Source organism: Chionomys nivalis, chromosome 5 (genome assembly GCF_950005125.1).
Source record: "Chionomys nivalis chromosome 5, mChiNiv1.1, whole genome shotgun sequence".
Lineage (NCBI taxonomy): Eukaryota > Metazoa > Chordata > Mammalia > Rodentia > Cricetidae > Chionomys > Chionomys nivalis.
In genome coordinates, this window is record NC_080090.1 from 34315141 (window position 1) to 34336144 (window position 21004).

The following is a 21004-nucleotide window of genomic DNA, read 5'->3' on the forward strand; positions in this document are numbered from 1 at the left end:
GGATTAAAGGCGTGCGCCACCACTGCCCGGCTAGGATGAAAAATTAAATACATGTTATAAAATGCTTTGTTTTGAGACAGGGACCCACTGAATAGCTCTGACTGACTGGAACTTACTATGTACATCAGGTTAGCCTTGAGCTCACCTCTGTGAGCCTGCCTCTGTCTGCAGTCCTAGAGCCTTGAGCTCACCTCTGTGAGCCTGCCTCTGTCTGCAGTCCAAGAGCCTTGAGCTCACCTCTGTGAGCCTGCCTCTGTCTGCAGTCCAAGAGCCTTGAGCTCACCTCTGTGAGCCTGCCTCTGTCTGCAGTCCAAGAGCCTTGAGCTCACCTCTGTGAGCCTGCCTCTGTCTCCAGTCCTAGAAGAAAAAGCATGAATCACCTCACCTGATTAAATAAAGGTAATAGATTTTTTTTTTTAAAAAAAAGAAGCTCATGGATAAACAGAAATTTATTAAACCACAGAAAAGATAGGCATAGCCGGGCGGTGGTGGTGCACGCCTTTAATCCCAGCACTCGGGAGGCAGAGACAGGAGGATTTCTGTGAGTTCAAGGCCAACCTGGTCTACAGAGCAAGTTTCAGGACAGGAACCAAAACCACAGAGAAACCCTATCTCGAACCCCCCCCCCCCCAAAAAAAAGAAAAGATAGGCATAGAGCCTTGGGAAGGAGTAGATCCAAAAGGCCGGAGGAGCCTACCTCTTTGGAGAGTCTTTTACAGTTTTTATTTCTCAGTGCCAGTTGGCTTTGTTCTCTCCCACTGAAGATGTTCTTGGACTTCTAGCATAACCACTAACAAGACAAAGAGGCTATCTCGGTATGAGTTCCAGTTTTAACGTAATCTTGGGAAAAGATTCTGGCTTTCCCGCCTCAGTTCAAAAACGTGTTCCTCAGATCAGCCAATGTGCTGGGAAAAAGGCAAAGAAAGCACACACAAGTCATTCCTCCATCCTGTGGAACGAGTGGGACATCCAGGTAAGACAAGGTGGCAAAGCCCAGACATGTGAACCTGAGACTCCCAGAGAGGCACAAGACAGAAGATGTAGGTGTTGAATGGCCAAGAGAAGTAGTTGACGAAATCAATGGCAGGCTGTATCCCTGCAACCTGAATCAAGAGATGAATCGTAATCCCTATTCTCAGATAATCCTCCAGTTGCATTTTATAGACGTGTGACTAGGGTCATACAATGGAGTTCTCAGTTACAAAATCAGTGGTTCTCAGAACAGTGCATGTAGTGTGATTGCAATGAAGTCAAAGGAAAGGTGTCCGTGTGTGTGGGTGTGTAGACAGCACAGATCTGGGCTTCCCAGACATCATGCCCACACAGCTCGCCGTCTCCCCAGGGTTTAGCTGACAGCGTTCCACTGTAAGAGTTTCTTCACATTCTTCTAGAGCTGCTTCAACTCTGAACACTGTTTCCAAGTGAAATGTTTTAGAAGAAAAATAAAACTCTTGCTTTTATTAGGATTCAGGTTCTTTCTCCTATTGTCAATCATGTATTTCCTCCCTTTGCAATCAGCAGATGGTTTTGGTTTTCTTCAGTGTAGCCAAGGCCCACTGTGCCTTCCCTCCTCCCTTCCCCGACCTATGTTCTCAAGCCCTAAGTCCTCGGGATTCCAGTTACTCCCCTTAAGTTCTTTACTGTTCTTTTTCCTTCTGGCTGGCCTCCACCTCCAAACTTTGGTATGGTTTATTTCTTCTCATCTTTCAAATGTCACCTCATCAAAATAGTCCTCGACCACTCAATCAAAGCAGCTTATGGGCTGGCAAGACGGCTTAGCAAGTGAAGATGTTAACTATGCAAGCCTAATTAATGTTGATCTGAGTTCGTTCCCTGGAACCTGAGTAGAAAGTTGGATGGGATGGGTGCATCCGTAATTTCAGCACTCCTTTGAGATGTAAGTCAGAGAGAGATAGGGTGATTTTTCAGAGGCTCTCAGGCCTAGGGTAGCCTTTAAGCTAAGATTGCACTTTTGTTTCCTGACCATCCAGACCCAAATAACCAAATAGAAACTGTATTAATTATGACACTGGCCAATGGCTCAGGCATATTCCTAGCTAGCTCTTACATTTTAAATTAATCCATTTCTATTAATCTATGTATCGTCCCAAGGCTGTGGCTTACTGGTAATGTTCTGGCATGTTTCTCCTTTGGTGGCTACATGGCATCTCCTTGACTCTGCCTATTTTCTCTCTCTCTATCTCTGTTTGAATTTTCCACTTGACCTTACTCTGCTAAGCCATTGGTCAAAACAGCTTTATTCATCAACCAATGAAAGTAACACAGAAGGACATCTCACATCAGTAGTCAAGGACAACAGGATAACCTTGAGCTTCTGATCCTCCTACCTTCATCCCCTGAGCACTGAGATTATAAGCAAATGTCACCACACTCTCCACATTGCTACCAGGGCTTCATCTATGATAGACAAACACTCTACCATCATCTATGGACATCCCCAGTCCCTTCAATACAGTTTTTACTTAGGATATTTTCAGCCTATGATGAGTTTACTGGGACATAAACGATCATATATCAAGGAGCCATCTATTGCCCAGGTCGTATGAATGGTTTAAATGTGAGTGGAACTTGAGAAGAAACACTGGATTCTGGACCTGTCCCTTAAAAAGACTCGAAAAGTTATTTTACATCGGCTTTCCAACTCTGAGTTACACATTCCTTGAAAAACAGAGCCCAATGCTAAGCTTATTTCAGCTAGAACTCTTTTTTTTTTTTTTTTTGGTTTTTTGAGACAGGGTTTCTCTGTGGTTTTGGAGCCTGTCCTGGAACTAGCTCTTGTAGACCAGACTGGTCTCAAACTCACAGAGATCCGCCTACCTCTGCCTCCCAAGTGCTGGGATTAAAGGCGTGCGCCACCACTGTCCGGCTTCAGCTAGAACTCTTTCTCCATGTCTTGTCCTTAACAGGAATTCATCTAAATTCAGCCTCTTGCCCAAATATTTCTTGCTCTCACAGTTAACCCAACACACATTGCTTTCTGATCTGGCTGATTCCAACTGCCTGGAGTTTAAGTTCCTCAAAGTAGATTGTCTGTGGAATTCACAGTCATGCTCTTGCTGTCCAGACCCCTGGTGAGCACTCAGTGAATTGTTGCTTTATCCAAAATGTGTTTTGGGGATGGCTTCCATTCATCTTCAGAGTGCTTCCTCCGGGAGGAACATCCTTCTATCAGCCTGGCTTTGCCTCCTGTAGGCTGTCTGGGGGACAGTGGAGCAGACAACACACAGGAAGCCTTGGTTGGTGGGAAGGACACTAAAGCACATATGATATGGCAGTAGAAGGAAACACTGAGTGGAAGGGTTTAAGAGGAGATGGGGGACACAGCCGAGGGGAGAAGAGGGGAAGGGAAGATCCACCCAAATGAATATGTATGAAAATGCCATTAGGAAAGCCAGGCGGTGGTGGCGCACGCTTTTAATCCCAGCACTTGGGAGGCAGGGACAGGCGGATCTCTGTGAGTTCGAGACCTGCCTGGTCTACAAGAGCTAGTTCCAGGTCAGGCTCCAAAACCACAGAGAAACCCTGTCTCGAAAAACCAAAAAAAAAAAAAAAAAAAAAAAAAAGAAAAGAAAAGAAAATGCCATAAGGAAACCCACTTTATAAGCTAACTAAAACAACAAAACCATAAACATACGCCCCGAGTTGCTCAAGACCACTGAGGGTCAGCTGGGTGGTTTGTTTGTTATGTTTTTGAGACAGGGACTCATCCGCTTTGGCTAACCTAGAACTCAAAATACAGACCATGCTGGCCTCTAACTCACAGAGACTTGTTTGCCTCTGCCTCATAAATGCTAGGATTAAAGGGGAGCACCACCACTCCAGACCATGGTGGTTTTATAGCATTTTGGGGGTAGGAACTGGGGCTCTGTACCAGGTCTCTCTTGAGTCTCCTCATCTGGAGACGGGTGAGGATCCTTCGGGAGGGGTCCCTTTTCATAGGGAGGTGTCACCACCAGAAAAGAGCAAATATCTGCTTAATGACTGAGGAGGCAAAAGAACAAACTTATTTGTTTTTGAGATGGGGTCTTGCTATAGAATTCTGAAATTCACTATGTAGACCAGGCTGGCCTTGAACTTCCAGCCTGGTCTTGCTTCTGCCTTCCAAGTGCTGGTATTGCAGGTGAGAAATGCCATACGTAGCTCAGGACAAATACTTTTTATTTTGTCTCCAACACCCAGTCAAGGATAGAAATTTTTTTTTTTTAAAGAAACAACAAAAAGTGTGTTTAATTAACTGACAACAGAGAAAGCTGGTAAAGAAAGGCAGGCGAATGTGGTCAGATAAGAATTAGAACCGAGGAGCTCCATAATCATCTGGCATCCGTTCAATGTTGTATCTATGGTTAGAAATATACATGATAGGAACTCCAGGGATCTTCCGGATTCTTCGTTTGAGGTCCCGATCAACTGTAGCCACAATGTAACACTTGTGCTGAGTGACTCTCTGTACCAAGCAGTCATCAGCATAGGTTCCTTTGTGTGTGCATGGAAGTCGGTCAAATCGTGGATCCTTGGCGATTCTCAATGCCACTCGGTACTTCTGGCCCAATTTCTCAATTTCAGCCATCACACAATCAGTTATACAAGGGATACACTTGGCGTACGGACAGTCCATCATGGACTGCACTAAGTCTAGTTTGGTTTTGATGGAAAAGTTGATGAAGTTGGTATCAACAAGGATGTGGTACCGTGGGCCCAGCTGTGTATTGTACTGGAAGAATAAGCAGGAGGGATGTTGGGGGACTTCTCTTTCCTTCAGCGCACTGGGATCTTTCTTCTCTTTCTTTTTAGGCTTTAATCTATCCTTTTCTTTAAGTCTCTCATCTCTGAGACTAAGCATTCGCTTCATGGTCGCATATCTTCTTGTTTTCTTTTGCTTCCCCATGTTCACGCTGCACTCCTGATGCAGGCTCATGATGCCGAATTCTGATTTCTGTGGTTCGTGTTTTTGAATTATTTGTTACATCATTTATTCTCACAGCTAGTTCTCCCAGAAGGCTGTGTGCGTGGAGTGGGTGGAAAATGAATGAGTGAAGAAAATGCAGCAGGGTCAATGGCTTTGGTGTTGGCAGTAATCACTAATATCACATTTTGGTGAAAATTTTGAATTGCAATTTCTTCAGAATATTTGTTTTGTTTTTTTGGGACAGGGTTTCTCTATGTAACAGTTCTGACTGTCCTAGAACTCACTTTGTAGACCAGGCTGACCTCAAACTCAGAAATCCTCCTGCCTTTGTCTCCCGAGTGCTGGGATCAAAGGCGTGCGCCCCCACCACCCGGCTTCTTCAGATGGTTTTACATTTGGGTTCCAAAATAGCTCAGTGGCAAAAGTGTTATTGTCTTTTTCAGATGGATAAACTGCTGAAAAGAGTCTCTCCCAGTATCACTAAAAGTGTGTAAAATAGCCCTGACCTAAGCCCAGGTTTCATCATATCAAAGTCCATCCTTATTCCATGGCTTCTGGCTGATTCTGCAACAGGTCACTTCCCGAACCTCCAGACTTTAGTCTCACATTTAGAAGGTCCCTGGATGACCTCTTAGTCACCTCCAAATTTAAATCCTATGATTTTATGAGATTTTTCTTTATTGTTTATTTAAAAATTTGCTGTAACTTCATATTGCTATCACTACTAAAGTAGTACGTTTGTTTGCTTGCTTGCTTGCTTGCCTGTTTTGAGATAAGGTTTCACTGTGTAGCCCTGGGTGACCTTAAACTCCTGCCTCTACCTACTGAGTCCTGGGATGCTTTGTAAGGTGCTAGGAATCCAGCCTTGAGGCTTTGTCCATGCTCAGTATTTTTTTTTTTTTCCGAGAAAGGGTTTCTCTGTAGTTTTGAGGCCTGTCCTGGAACTAGTTCTTGTAGACCAGGCTGGTCTCAGACTCACAGAAATCCACCTGCCTCTGACTCCTGAGTGCTGGGATTAAAGGCATGCGCCACCACTGCCGGCTTGGTATTATTTTTTCTTAATGAGTGACATTAAGTGAAGAGATTTTCCTCTAATTTACTTGGGGAAAAAAAGGAAATGAAAGGAATAGAGCAACTTTTCTCTATTTGAAGCTATGTGGAGCAAAATAAAAATGAACCTGTGGGGTTGGAGAGATGGCTTGGTGGTTAAGAGCTTGCATGACTGTTGCAGAGTACCTGAGTTTGGTCCCCAGCACCCATCTCAGGCAGTACACAACTTCCTACAGCTCCAGAGAAATCCAGTACCTTCTTCTAGACTCTTCAGGCACCTATACACACATGCCTATACATACACAGACACATATATATATATATATATACACATAGTTAAAAAGCAATAAAAATAAATCTTAAAGTTGGAGCTGGAGAGATGTCGCAGTGGTTAAGACCACCTGTTAGTCTTGCAGAGGACCATGGTGGTTCTTCAAGTTCCAGCACCCACAGAGTGGCTCACAACCATCAGTAACTCCATTTCAGAAGGATCCAATACCCTCCTCTGGCCTCCAAAGATACCAGGCACACAAGTGGTGAGCAGACTTACATGCAAGCAAAACACTCATACACATAAAATAAAAATAAATATAAATTTTAAAAATATATAAATTTAGAAATAAACAAGTAGGCCTGGGCTATTGAGATGGCTCAGTGGGTAGTGACACCTGCTTCTGAACATGACGACCTGAGTCTGTACTCAGAGCCCACATCGTGGAAGGAGACCTCTGAATGCTGTCCTCTGACATGTGCTCTTACACACTCACTAAGAAGAACAAAATGAAATAACAATTTAAAATCAAACAAACAACCTGATCGTAGAGTCCGTAGTACCAGAGGCGAAGGCTGTATTGTGAGAACCACATATGAAATATTGGGTCACCAAGTAACTAAAAGCACCTTTCCAAAAATGCAAGCCGAGGCCTGTTCCTCTGCTCATTAGTTCCTTTCCCATATAAAACATGTGTGCTATTTATACAACTTTGCATAAATAAAATCACTGTGTTGCTGTTGCACAACAGACCGAGTACACAGAGTTTCTTACTCACGGGACTCTTTTGTCTCAGACTTTTATTTGTGGCCATTTAGATGTCAGCTACTTTTTTTAAAATGACAAATGAAAGTACTTTACACAGAATAAAAATTAGTATTTGTCTATCTTTTTCTGAATTTTATTTTGCTAAAAAGAATCTACACAGACCCCTCTCCCCCAAAAAAGAAAAAAAAAGAAGAGAAAGAAAAACATGCAAAATAGTTTTGTGCACACCTCTAACACATTATATTCCACCTCAAAAAACTTACCAAAAAGAAAGGAAAAACACCCAAAGCAAGAATCCTTGGGTTGAGAAGTTCACATTACAAAGACTAGATTGGTAACACAAACACTGCCAATACAAGTCATTCTACTGCAAAAGGAGAGTGTGTGTGAGTACATTAGATTAATGCCAACAATAAGAAGACAAGACAAACTGTACTCCTCCTGCGAGCCAGTAAAAACCGTTTGCTGTCACGGGAAAGCCTTGGTGTTAACCTGAACGCCACACAGCCTTAACCTTAACACTATGCAGGCTCATCCAGTGTACCATTCTGGAAACTAGCTTCTTGCTCACCACCTTTAAATTGGTTTTTGGCAGTGTTGGGAAGTGAAGCTAGAGCATCCCGAGTACTAGGAAAATTCTGATTACATCTAACCCCTAAAATGTTTTGGTTTTGAAAAATAAGAGTCCTTCAAAAATATACATGAGCTATTAAATATTTTTAAAACAACTATTTAATATAGAATGATAGTGATGCTTTCCTTTGGGGTATTTTACTTTTTTTTAAGATCCTACAGAAAATGATAAATTACAGAGGAACAGTGTCTGTGCACATGTATAAAAAAAATCTTTAAAAAGAGATTTGGAAAACATAACGTTAGGAATTTTTATTTCCCTTCCTCAAGACTAGTTTCAGATCATTTAATAGATACTTTTTTTGTTTTGTTTTGTTTTGTTTTTGTTTTTTCGAGATAGGGTTTCTCTGTGGCTTTGGAACCTGTCCTGGAACTAGCTCTGTAGACCAGGCTGGCCTTGAACTCACAGAGATCCGCCTGCCTCTGCCTCCCGAGTGCTGGGATTAAAGGCGTGCGCCACTATCGCCCGGCTAATAGATACTTTTTTGAGTAGGGCAGTAGTGGTGCACACCTTTAATCCCAGCACTTGGAGGCAGAGGCAGGGGGGTCTCTGTGAGTTTGGGGCCAGCCTGGTCTACAAAAGCTAGTTCCAGGACAACTAGAACTGTTATACAGAGAAACCCTGTCTCAAAAAAACAAAACAATACAAAAAAACAAAAAACTAAGATACTAACATACTTTTTCAAAAAAAAAAATCAGCTGCTTTAGAACCTTTCTGTTTGGTCAGCAAGCTCCTTGTCCCTGTGTATTTGTACTTTCCAAACATATCAGACTGTGCACAAGGTACTGTTCTGTATCTCTGAACAAATCTCCAGGCTGTCCCAGCAGAATTTACCCAGCCTGGGGCTTTGAGTCAAAAGTAAAGAAGGGCCGCTTGGTAGGAGCCCAGTTCTAACCGTCCTCCATGTTGCCCAGAGGGGACTGGTGATTCCTGACTTAGAAAAACCATGGGCTATCTAGGCTCTGTCTGACTGACACCCTTCAGTAGGACGACAGTCTCCTGAAAGCCTTAGTCCTCAAAAGAAAGAAGAGTTTGAATGCAGTCTCATAAAGCATTTCAAACATGCAAAGAGAAAAATCCCAAACAGGAGTAAAGAGAGCGGGGCAGTGAGGCTGTAGAGTGCCGGAACACTGTGCTCCAGTGAGAAACACACATACACACACAGCCTGCGCCAATGTCGTTTCCAGTGCACATCCTTCCTAACAGCACTTCCTAGAAAGAAAAGTGATTGTACCATCTCCAACCCAGAAAGGAGCCACTTTCTCTACTTCTATCTAGCCCTACGTATCTGTAAAGGACTCTGAAGGCCAGGTCTAGTTCAATGCTATTTCCAAAAACCGGCCCAAATGGCAAGTGTATCTTTTCCCCTCCTTGCAGCAATCAGCGCGATTGCAATTGGTGTGCTGCATTTAAAGGAACGAGTGAAGAGCACGGTGCAGCCCTGAAAGCGGGCATCTCGCAGCCCATGCTGAGGTTGGCAGAAAGCAAGCTACTCTTCCCGCTCACAGCTGGGCATGAGAGAATGCTCTGCCACCCTGTGTTTGGCGCCGGCTCTCTTTTCTTTCCTTTGAGCCTGTTTGAGAGTAGGGCTGTGGAAGACATATTTTACCCTCACCCACAATGAGCAGTCATGGGTGGGGGTGAAATACATGCATGAGACATTCATGCTCAGGACCCTCTTCAAGCCAAACCGAGGCTAAACCCTACCCAGAGTCCTTTGCAAAACTCTGTGACACATTGTAAAGCAAAACTGGAAAACCCACTGTTCACTTCCCCATGACAATTCAGAAGGAGCAAAGCTTCCCAGGGACATTAGATGTTTCAGACTGAAGGGAGGGGGGGATGCAAAGAGAGTCCATCTTTTCTCGGTTGCCTGTGGCATGAGCCAAAGACCTTTCCGGAACCTCTTCATTTTCCCAGTGGTGGCCTGACGTCGCTTCAGGTTTCTGGGCTTCCCGTACATGTTTCACTTTGTTTGACATCTGAAGTCTGATGCGCAGAGGAAGCTCTGTGGTGCTGAAGGAACGACTCTTCCTTTTTTGGTGAGGAAGGCCCAATGGGTCTCAGCTAAGGAGCGCTCAGTGTCGGCTCTAAAAATAACCCCACAGCAAATACTGTTTGGCACATCCTTGTGTTTGCCAAGGAGCCCTGCAGAAGAACTCCGCGGCATGTTTTGGATTCTCGGTAACTGCCCTGAGCTCTGTCCCTGCACTGATGGCAGCGATGGCTGGGGAGGTGTATCATTTTTGAACATTGCTTTTTTGTTTTTCAGTTTTGATTCCTTGGAATCCTTTCCCAAAAGGCTGAAGTGTGGTTCCAGCTGTGGATTAATTACTACCTGGTTTTAGAATCTTCTTTTGGCTTCTGGTCTGAACTACGCAAATACACAATCTGTGTGTACAAGAAAAGACTAAAATTAGACTTCAAAAGGCTCAATCGTTCCTCTCATCCCCTTTCCCCCCAGAAGAAAGATCTTTGACTCCTTCATTGTCGGCAGCAGGAGCAGCTGGGGACTGGCCCGCAGCAGCTACTCTGGGCCCCTACACATTGACAGCATGCGCATGCTTCTTGCACAGTGGCTTGTCTTTCTTGGAGTAGAATGGCTGCCCCTCCAGATTCACATGGCAGACCTGGGAAGGAAGACAGAGCGGTGTGAGATGGGATCTTGCAGTAGAGAAGATGTGAGCAAAAGATTTCAGACTAGCATAACATGGCAGACATGCTCCTAATTCCAGCACTTGGGTCTTGAGTTCAAGAACTAAATTGGGCCGGGCGACGGTGGCGCATGCCTTTAATCCCAGCACTTGGGAGGCAGAGGCAGGCGGATCTCTGTGAGTTCGAGACCAGCCTGGTCTACAAGAGCTAGTTCCAGGACAGGCTCCAAAACCACAGAGAAACCCTGTCTCGAAAAACTAAAACCAAACCAAAACAAAACAACAACAACAAAAAACTAAATTGGGCTATATAGGGAGATCCTATGGGGGAAAAGGTCACCCTTTTAGGGACTGGAGAGATGGCTCAGCGTTTATAGAGCACTAGCTGTGCTTCCAGAGGTCCTGAGTTCAATTCCTAGCATCCACACAGTAGCTCACAACCATCTTTAATAGGATCTGATGCCCTCTTCTGGTGTACAGGTGTACCTGCATAGCGCTCATACATAAAATATAAATAAATAAAAATTTTAAAATCACTCGTTTAGAAAAATACACTGTTGCACCTAACTAGGAGAACAAACAGCCTGTTTTTCTCCACCCTGCTACAAAGCCTTAATGGTTGAATAGAATATGTAGGTTGATCCATATAACATGAAGACTTCCAGGGGGTTGAGGAAGTAGCCATCATGCATGAAACCCTGGCTTTGATCCCCAGAACCACACAAGCCAGGCTTGATGAGCTTGCATAAAATCCTAATGCTAGGGATGTGGTAGAGAAGGGTCAAAAGTTCAAGGGCATTTTAGCTGCTCGGAACTCTGTCTTTAAACATAAATAAATACCCAAGTAAGATAAAGACTTCTGAAAGCATGAACTCAAATTCATTAAATCTAGTGGAATAGAGACTATATGTGAAAAAACAAACAAAAAAGTCTAATTCATGTTATGCTGAGGGGAGCCGATGAAGTCCTGAGTCAATGTATATTGTTGGCATGAGCAGAGGCAAGTAAAGGGCTCCAGTGGCTCAGACCAATAGGAACAGCAAAGACTTCTGATCAGGCTCAGAGAAATGACAAAGCATTCCCCTGGTCTGTCTGCAGATGTTGGCTGTGGTGGTTTGAATAAAAATAGCCCTGTAGGCCCATAGGGAGTGACATCATAAGGAGGTGTGGCCTTGATGGAGTAGGTGTAGCCTTGTTGGAGGAAGGGGGGCGGGGGTGTTTGAGGTTTCAGATGCTCAAGCCAGCCCAGTGGCTGGCTCCCTCTCTTTTCCTGGTGCCTGCCGATCCAGATGTAAAGCTCTCAGCTACCTCTTCAGCATCGTGTCTGCCTGTGTGCTGCCATACTTCCCGCCACGATGAGACAATTACAGACTAAACCTCTGAACTGCAGCCCCTCCAATTAAATGTTTTCCTTTATAAGAATGGCGGTGGTCATGGTGTCTCTTCACAGCACTAGAAAACCTAACTAAGACGTTGACCATATGTAGGAAGTGTGGACAACAGCTTTCTTCTCCTGGATGCTTACAGCCTGAGGCTGTTCCCCTATAGCTATTAGCTAAACCTGCCTCCTTGTTTATCTGTACGTGATAACCTGGCCTCCCTGTTTCAGATGCATAAAATAAACTCAGTCTCCAAGCTGCTGCTGGAGCCCCTCCATCAGAGAACATGACCCACCCTTTTCTGTACGGGGCGGGAGGGGGGGGGAGAGAGAGAGAGAGAGAGAGAGAGAGAGAGAGAGAGCCACAGTAACAATGGAAGCAAAGACTAGAATTTTGTAACTAACCAGGGAATGAAAAGATGGCTAGCAATCAGAGGTAGGAGAGAGTGTGGCTGTCTGTTAGTACTTTGAGTTTTGATTTCTGTCCTGCTGAACTATGAAAGGATATATTTCCTTTTTTCTTTGTTTATTATTTGGTTTTTTTTTTTGTTTTTTTTGTTTTTGTTTTTGTTTTTGTTTTGAGACAGGGTTTCTCTGTGTAGCTTTGGAGCCTGTCCTGGCACTAGTTCTTGTAGACCAGGCTGGCCTTGAACTCATGGAGATCAGCCTGCTTCTGCCTCCCGAGTACTGAGATTAAAGGTGTGCGCCACCACCGCCAGGCTGAGAGGATATATTTCTGCAGTGTCTGGTATTATACCCTAGGAAACTAATACACATTGAACACAATGTACCCCATAAATAGTGGAGGCAAAGGAGTAAAGTACAGAATTCAAAATATATGGCAGTAAACTTGATGACTATTGTCCTCCATCCTAAATTCATAAAAGATTATTCAGGCTTAAAGAGCACAGATATCTATCTTTCTATCTATCTATCTATCTATCTATCTATCTATCTATCTATCTATCTATCTATCTATCATCTATCTATCTATCTATCTATCTATCTATCTATCTATCTATCTATCTAATCTATCTATAGACAGGGCTTCCTATATCCAAAGTTGGCCTTAACTTCACTGTGTAACAAGGTTAACCTTGAACTTCTGGTCCTCCTGCCTCCATCTCCCAAGTGCTGAGATTATATGTGTACGCTACCATAGTTGGTTTATATGAAGCTTGAGATTGAACCCAGGGCTTCACTCTACCAACTGAACTATATCCCCAGCCCCTAAACAGCACAGTTATATCATACATACTCCAAATTCACCTTGAGAAACTCTGGTTCTTAAAATACTAATAGTTTATCCATTTTCCTAAATAAAGTTCAGTCAGTTAGACTGACAGTATAGAGATTTATTAGGGATGAGCATTTCCTGTTTCCAACTCAAGTCTGAGTAGAGGCAGCACAGTTTCACAATCTCAGCTGAAAGCCCTCTAAAGGGAAGGCCAGTCTCTTAGACAGATGCCCTGCTGATTCAGCTCATTGCACACAGTTAATCGTTAATCTCAGGTTTATCTGCTGGCCGCTATCTATCAAGAACAGGACCACTTAGGAAAGGAAAGTGATACTCACCCTGCTTTCTAAAGGTCCGACCAAGAGAAACCTTATCTCAGCCTTTCAGAGACGTAGTCAATAAGCTGAGGACTGGGGTTCATGGTAAAGCCTTCATACCGCTTCATAACCAAGGCAGCATATATCCTGGGGAAGCCACTGCTTCTCTAGGCCATCGTTTGCTGCCCTCAACTATGCTGGTAAGACAACAAACTGGTCCTCCAAATCCTAGGGTCCTTTGCTGCTACTGCTCTGTAAATAATCCATGGTAATGCAGATTTCTTAAACATTTATCTATTTGTGTATTTTACCTATAAGTGCTCTATCTGTATGTACACCTGCATGACAGAAGAAGACATCAGATCTCATTATAGATGTCAGATACCATGTGGTTTTTGGGACTTGAACTTAAAGGCCTCTGGAAGAGCAGCCAGTGCTCTCAACCACTGAGCCATCTCTCCAGTCTGTAACACAGCTTTCTTTACCCATGACAGATCAAGACAGGGCACTGGCAACCTTTAAGTACCATTATGGTACCAGAATGTCACAGCTGTATCTTTGTGTGTCAAGGGGTTGGCCAACCAGACTGTACTTTGTCCCTGCTACCCGCTGCAGGCTAGAAACGTACCGCACAGATGAAGCAGGTGTCATGCCAGGTGTGCCCCAGGGCTTCGATAAACTTGTCACCAGCTTCCACAGGAAAGTCACATCCATGGCACTTGGTGCTGAACAGATTGATGTAGTCTGAAATAAAAGTTAAAGTGAGGCAGGCCTGAAGAACAGTCGGCAACATGGACCCCAGACCAGGACAGCCCCACATCAGTGAGCTGGGGGAGTGGGCTTTGACATCTCACATAGTACTCCTTATATGATTGATTTTATTTTTCACTCTTTTGGTAATTTGTATCAATGGTGCATTGGCTCAGACTTGGATTTAATAACCACCTCGTGCTGGTCTTGTCTGGAATTGTCATGAACTTCCTTGGGAGTGATTGCTTCTTTTCTCTCTGTCTCGCTCCTCTGATAGCCCAAACAGGTCAATCCCCAAACGGAAATTTAAAAACAATATTCCTCATTGCCCAGCCACTGGGCTTATTTTGGAAGAATGAGGGTCTTTTTTTTTCTTCCAGATTTTATTTTATTTTTAGTTTTGTGTGTATACAGGAGTCCAGGTGTCTACAGAGTTCAGAAAACATTGTTGGATACTATTGAGCTGGAGTTACATGCTGTTCAAGCAACCATGTGAGTGGTAGGAACAATGTGGGCACTCTGAGTAGTAATGTACTCTTTTCTTTCCTCTCTTGTTTTTTGTTTTGTTTCTCTCTCCCATCACCTGTCTTTTTCCTCTCCTTTTTGCACCTCTACCTTCCACATTGAATGACATAAAAAGGCCCTTAGTAGGTGTGGCCCTTGATGATGGACTTCCCAGCCTTCAGAAGCAGGAGCCAAATGCCTTTCTGTTTGCTGTAAATCCGTCTGCCTCAGACATTTGATTACACTAAACAAGATGGATGAAGACAGGTGGCATTCCTTACAAGAACCTTAACATCAAGAATCATGCCTTACTTTTCTTTGTACTTCCAACACAACACCTAGTCAGCGGTCAGTATTCAACAGTCATAAACCAGCACACCAATGAATTTACCGCATTAACAAGCAAATCAGTAAATGAATGAATGAATCTGATCCTCACAATGTCTCCCAGAGACAGACTTTTTAAAAAAAATTTTTGGTCTTATTTTGTGGATGAAGAAATTGAGACGCTGGGCGGTGGTGGCGCACGCCTTTAATCCCAGCACTCGGGAGGCAGAGGCAGGCAGATCTCTGTGAGTTCGAGGCCAGCCTGGTCTACAAAGGGAGTTCCAGGACAGGCTCCAAAGCTACAGAGAAACCCTGTCTCGAAAAACCAAAAAAAAAAAAAAAATAATAATTATAAATTGAGACTCAAAAAAATAATGACCAGAGTCTGACACTTGAGGCCTTATAAAGTTTTATGCTCCTTTCTCAGAGCATAGCAATTCTACCATACTACTGTAGACATTTTCTAGATTTTTCTAGAAGAGTTCAAATTCCTTTAAAAATTTCATTTCTCCCTGCATTCCCCAGCTCCCCAAATGTATTTGTCTCTCCACAGCTCCTTCTGTTCATCTCCTGGATGGTATGTCTATTGTCTTAGACCACACACTGAGTGGCAGTATGCCATCAGGGTTATAAACATGGAATATGAAAAAAGAAAAAGTTAGTTCAAAGTCCAGTTCTATTAAGGAATTCATTAAACCTGGGGCAGCTTCTGAGGACTGTAGCCTTCCCAACTATAAAACTATAGTACCAAACTCATGGGATTATTACTATTGACCAGATTAAGAAATGTATGAAGTATTTGGCATAAACATTAACTGTTGGCTCTTATTTTAGAGGACTTCATAAATGGTTAAAGGAGGAAGAGGACCTGTCCATCATCCATATTTCCATCCATCATCCTTGAATGCCCATCACGCTAATGGCTTTTCTTAAAATTCCTTTTAATATTTATTTATTTTATGTATAATGATGTTTTGTTTGTAAGTACATCTATACACCAGGAGAGGGCATTGAATCCCATACACAGCTGTGAGCAGCCATATGGGTGCTGGAAATTGAACTCAGGACCTCTGAAAGAGCAGCCAGTGCTCTTAATCACTGAGACATCTCTCCAGCCCAAGATTTTTAAAAATTTATTGTTACTGTTATTAGTGTGCATGATTTGTGCCATGGAGTACATGTGCAGGTCGGAGGACAACTCTGTGAGGCTAGTTCTCTCCTACTTTATGTGGATTGCAGGAATAAAATTCAGGCAGTCAAGCTTTCCTAGTAAGCACCTTTACCCACTGAGCCATTTTGCTGGGCCTTGCTTAAGGTTTTTGAGCATAGAGATCTCACAGAAACTGATATAGACTGCACAGTCAATATATGTTTTATGGTTAAAAGATGAACAGAAAAAAAAAAGCAAAAAAAAAGGTTCAACTAACTAGCCTTATTAAATAGTAATTCCTTCCCTTGGTTTTTTTTTTTCACAAATTTTCTTTCTTTTCTTTTTTTGTTTGTTTTTTGATTTTGTTTTTCAAGATAGTGTTTCTCTGTGTAGTAGTCCTGGCTGTCCTGGAACTAGCTCTTGTACACCAGGCTGGCCTTGAACTCACAGAGGTCCGCCTGCCTCTGCCTCCCAGTGCTGGGACTAAAGATGTGCGCCACCACTGCCCAGTCACAAATTTGTTCTTCAAACAGCTTGAATACACTTCTGGAAGTTTTAGTCTTGCTTGCTGATTGATTTTTCTATTTCAAAGTTGATTTTGTGTGGCCTGGAGGCTTTAAAAATTGATAGTACAGATACGAGTAATACTATTTTTTGAAATATTGGCATTTTCCTCATTTATTCTACAAAATGAGGTTATCTCTATAATTGGCCTCCTTGCTTTTCCTCATCCGATTTTCTGGTGCTGCTGTCTCAGCCCCTTATCTGCTCGGACTTAAACTCTTCCAGAAGGAGCAGCCTGTGAAGGAAGGACGGGACTGAAAGACCAGCTAGCCAGGATGCCTGTGACTCCGGAAGTCACCACAGTTCCTCACATGTTACAATAACATATTACACTGCGAGGTGCAGAGAGATTGGAGGAAGCCTGAAAAACACCGCAGGCAGGGAGGGAAGGGCGCTTGGCATTCCACGCCTCGGCCCCTCCCTGCTTCCGTCCCCACAGCAACTCCACAAGGCAGCTGTTACAGTCTCTCAGAGAAGTTGAGCAGCTTTCCTCAGGGTTGCAAAGCTATCTCAGGGTGGAGTCAGGAACGGAAACTAGAACGACATTTAGAGCCAAGGCCCCTCTTCAGACTAGACCCGGGTTTCCAAGTCAACATAGCCTGAAAGGTCTCTCAAGGTTTAGGGAAGCAATGTGGGATTCCGATATTAGAAACACGGAAGGGAACAGAGACTGGTGTATAAAATACATTGTAACTCCAACTCCTTTTCCCCAAAAGCTGAAACCAAATGAGCAGGGGAAAGAGTATAAAGTATAAATAGCTCATTATAACAGCTTGATTCAGCCATTAAAAACAAAATCAGGACCTTGTGTAAGACCCTGAGTTTGATCCCCAGTACCACACATGAAGCAAAATGCACAAGATCCCTTCTTCCCCTTGACATAGGCAGGACTTAGCTTCCTATGCCCGCCTGTCAACCCAGGTGGGAAATGGTACAGGGTCTTCCAGCATGGTGTCATGCTGCATCCTCTCTACACCGTATCTCCCATGCCTACCTTTCTCACAGTATGGCTCTCCATCCTCCATGTGGAAGAGGCTGTTTCCAAAAGGTTTCTTGCAGGCTGCGCAGACGAAGCAGGTAGTGTGCCATGTCTGCCTCAGAGCGCGCATCACTTCCTGGAGGGGAGAATCTGGGTTCAGGACAGAACATTTCCCAGGGCTGCTGTCCAAGTCGCCTAGGGAACGGGGCAACGGGGCTAAAAAAGCAGGTGCCGGGAAGGCAGGGGAGGGTGGAGAAGGGAGGTCCGGCTTATTAGGGCCACTTTGCCAAAAGGGTACGGAGAGTCAGGGCCACAGGCAGATACAGGCCAGGCTGCGAAGCGGGAACCTGCTTTGAGGTGCCACTATTTGAAGCTGGTGGCACATGTGTATAGCATTGCTGGCCCAACTTAATTAGTTCCCTGGTTCAGGAGTTAGTGGCAAGCTGATTCCATTCTAGGATGGAAATAGAGTTGCTTTCTCTGTTATCAACAGCTTGTTGAGAGTGTTTCTAGCGGGGGCCCGAAAATCTTAGGGGAAGGGAGGAAGCCATTCCAGTTGAAGAAAAGACAAGGGCCCAAGGGAGGGATGCTGCCCACTTACCCCCATGATCTTGGTGTTGCACTTGGCACACAGCGGGGCAAAAAACTGCTCGTAGCACCGTTCACAGTAAACGTTGTTCTGCTCCTCCACGAAGCACACATCTGCTAGGGAGTTCTTGCAGTAGGCACAATTGAACTCTTCTGGGTGCCAAGAGCGGCCCATGGCTACCAGAAAAGGGCCCCTGGCATGGCAGACAGCAGTATTTTAAAATGAGCCCCAGAAATTAGAGCCAGATATTTTAAGAACCCCAACACTATTCATACATTTACTTAGTAATGCTTGCTTTAAGGATTGTTCTAACGAAATACCATGTAATTCTGAGAAAGTTCCATGCAGAAAGATGTCTATTGTCATGTCAGTAACACAATAAACAGAACCAGAAGATGGGACACAGGGTGCATACCAGCACGTGGCCGGCAGAGTTCAAGGCCAGTCTGGTCTACATAGTCAGCTCCAGGCTAGCCAGGACTACACAGAGAGACCCTGTCATCATGGAACACACAATCCAACACCTAACAAAGAGAACCTGGAAGCAATTCAAATGTCTACCTCAGAGGACCAAGTAAACACACCACTGGGTTCAGGTCATCAAAGGTTATTCTGAGAGCAATGGTGATGGTGGCTAACCTTTATTAAACTACTGTGTACTAGAGACTCTTCAAGAATGATCTTACTTTGTTAATATAGCTAATCCTCATAACAGTTTTATGAAGAAGGAACTAATACTATGCCGGATTATCAGTACAGAAAATGAGGCGGGGAAAGTCAAGGAACTCATTCAAGGTCACAGGAAGCATTAGATGATAAACCTGATGGTTCTGGTTCAGATTAGTATTCAGAACACTGGAACTAGCAGAAAATCTCAGGTTCTAACTTTTTCAGTTCTGTGTTTCTTCTATGTTCATTTGGCTTTTGTTTTGGGGACAGGATCTCACTTTCTAGCCCTGGCTGGCCTGGAACTAGCTTTTAGAAGAGCCTGGTTTTGAGCTTACAGAGATATGCCTGCTTATGCCTCCCTAGTGCTGGGGACCAAAGGTGTGTGCACCACCAAGCCTGGCCTCTGTTTTGTTTTTGTTTTTTTAAGGGTATGTTTTTCACATATGGAGGCATATACCACACATATACACAGACATACTGTATTTAACAAGCATGGTCTGAGACCCCTGACTTCTCCTTTTTTCTCTTTTTTTTTTTTTTTTTGGTTTTTTCGAGACAGGGTTTCTCTGTGGTTTTGGAGCCTATCCTGGAACTAGCTCTTGTAGACCAGGCTGGTCTCGAACTCACAGAGATCCGCCTGCCTCTGCCTCCCAAGTGCTGGGATTAAAGGCGTGCGCCACCACCGCCCGGCCTCCTTTTTTCTCTTTTTAATAAATTTTTGTTTCCTTGTTTTTCCGAAACAGGGTTTATCTGTGTATCTCTGACTATCCTGGAACTCACTCTGTAGACCAGGCTGGTCTCAAACTCATGACTTGTTAGGGAAATTACTTGCTTTAATTTCAGTGAAGTGTCTATCAGAGCCCTAAGAGGTATGGACCTGTTTGTGGAAAGATCCAGAAGCAACCCTATAGGAAATCTGGGTCAAAACCAGCACTGTCATCCAACTTGCAATGTGCTCAATAAACCTGACAATAAGGCTGAAGATTCCCAGAACCCAGCCTTAGCCCAAGGGAGAACTCCTGACATCAGGCACCACGCTGGGAGCTTCACTCACTTACCTCATGGAATCTTCCCAATTCCCCAGGGATGTGGGTGTCACACAGGTATGGAAGCTAAAGCTCATAGAGGTGAGCCAGAGAGACCTGAGGCTTCCCCATGAGGCTGGCCTTTCGCCTATATCTTCCCTCCCGTCTGTCACCCCTCCTGTCTGTCCACCCCTGCCTGTACCTGATGACATTGTTGCAGTGCCCACAGAGAGGAGTCCGGCTGCTTGCTGGGAAGCGTTCAGCTCTCTGGAACAGGCCCCTGGCAAGAGGGGTCACCTGTGGACCTGTTGGGTTGTAGCCTGGAGCCCCCCGGGGCAGGGTCTGCTTGCTGACAGAAGTGGTGCTCTTTCCAGGAGCAAACTTCTGAGAGAAGCTGTCGTCAGTCACCCAGGGTGGGCGGCTGGCAGACTCTGCAGGGCCCCCGCTGTAGGCTGCTGAGGGAGCAGGGCTATAGTTTGGGGCAGGGGAAGGGGTATAAGCTGGTACAGGGGAAGGAGAATAGGTGGGAGCAGGTGAGGGGGTATAGGTGGGTGCAGGTGAGGGGGTATAGGTGGGTGCAGGTGAAGGGGTATAGGGAGCTGAACTGTAATTGGCTCCTGGGGATGGGCTGTAGGTAGATGCAGGCACTGCAAGCCAAAAACACACAAAGAATATGTGTTAGGAACTCATTCTCCCTCCTCTGTCACCCCAGTCAGAGAACCATAAAAGACAAGCTTAACATTGGGACAGTATAACTCCAATTTTTAAAGGAAGAGGTGTGTATGTGTGTGTGTGTGTGTATTGTGGAAGGCAACCAGAGACTTAAGTACACTAAGCAAATGCAGTACCACTAAGCTACTTCTTAGTGAACCAGATTTTAATTCTCAGCAAGAGCCCAGATAACCAAGTTTGGCAGCAGAACCCTGGGGAGCTTGCCCAGGCCCCAGAAGGGATGTAGCTATAAATACTGTGGCTGTTCAGGGTGGGGTTCTGCCAAGCCTTGGCTGCCCTGGTCCTATAAAAAATGGGGAGCACTGGGTAGTGGTGGTGCATGCCATTATCCCAGCACTAGAGACGCAGAGACAGGTGGGTCTCTGTGAGTTCGAGGCCAGTCTGGTCTATAAGAGCTAGTTCCAGAACAGCTAAGATTGTTACACAGAGAAACGCTGTTTCAAAAAACAAAAACCAAACAAACAAAAAGATTGTATTTG

The 21004-nt window shown here is 44.4% G+C and overlaps 2 protein-coding genes across 4 annotated transcripts in view; both read right to left on the reverse strand.

Annotated features, from left to right (window-relative positions):
• Positions 1-4293: 4293 nt before the first annotated feature.
• LOC130875096 (rRNA-processing protein FCF1 homolog) lies at positions 4294-4918 on the reverse strand. The gene has a single exon (XM_057770770.1). The coding sequence runs from the start codon at positions 4904-4906 to the stop codon at positions 4310-4312; it is 597 nt and encodes a 198-aa protein (XP_057626753.1). The 5' UTR covers positions 4907-4918; the 3' UTR covers positions 4294-4309.
• Positions 4919-7022: 2104 nt separating this feature from the next.
• The window catches only part of Ldb3 (LIM domain binding 3), a 57686-nt gene continuing 43704 nt past the window's right edge, over positions 7023-21004 (reverse strand). For all 3 annotated transcript variants that reach the window (XM_057769807.1, XM_057769806.1, XM_057769810.1), the window contains 5 exons: positions 19996-20440; positions 18112-18292; positions 17526-17646; positions 13865-13980; positions 7023-10280 (listed from right to left, as the gene is read on the reverse strand). In XM_057769807.1, the coding sequence (XP_057625790.1) occupies positions 10191-10280; positions 13865-13980; positions 17526-17646; positions 18112-18292; positions 19996-20440 (953 nt within the window). In that variant the 3' untranslated portion in view covers positions 7023-10190. The remainder of the gene's footprint in view (positions 10281-13864; positions 13981-17525; positions 17647-18111; positions 18293-19995; positions 20441-21004) is intronic.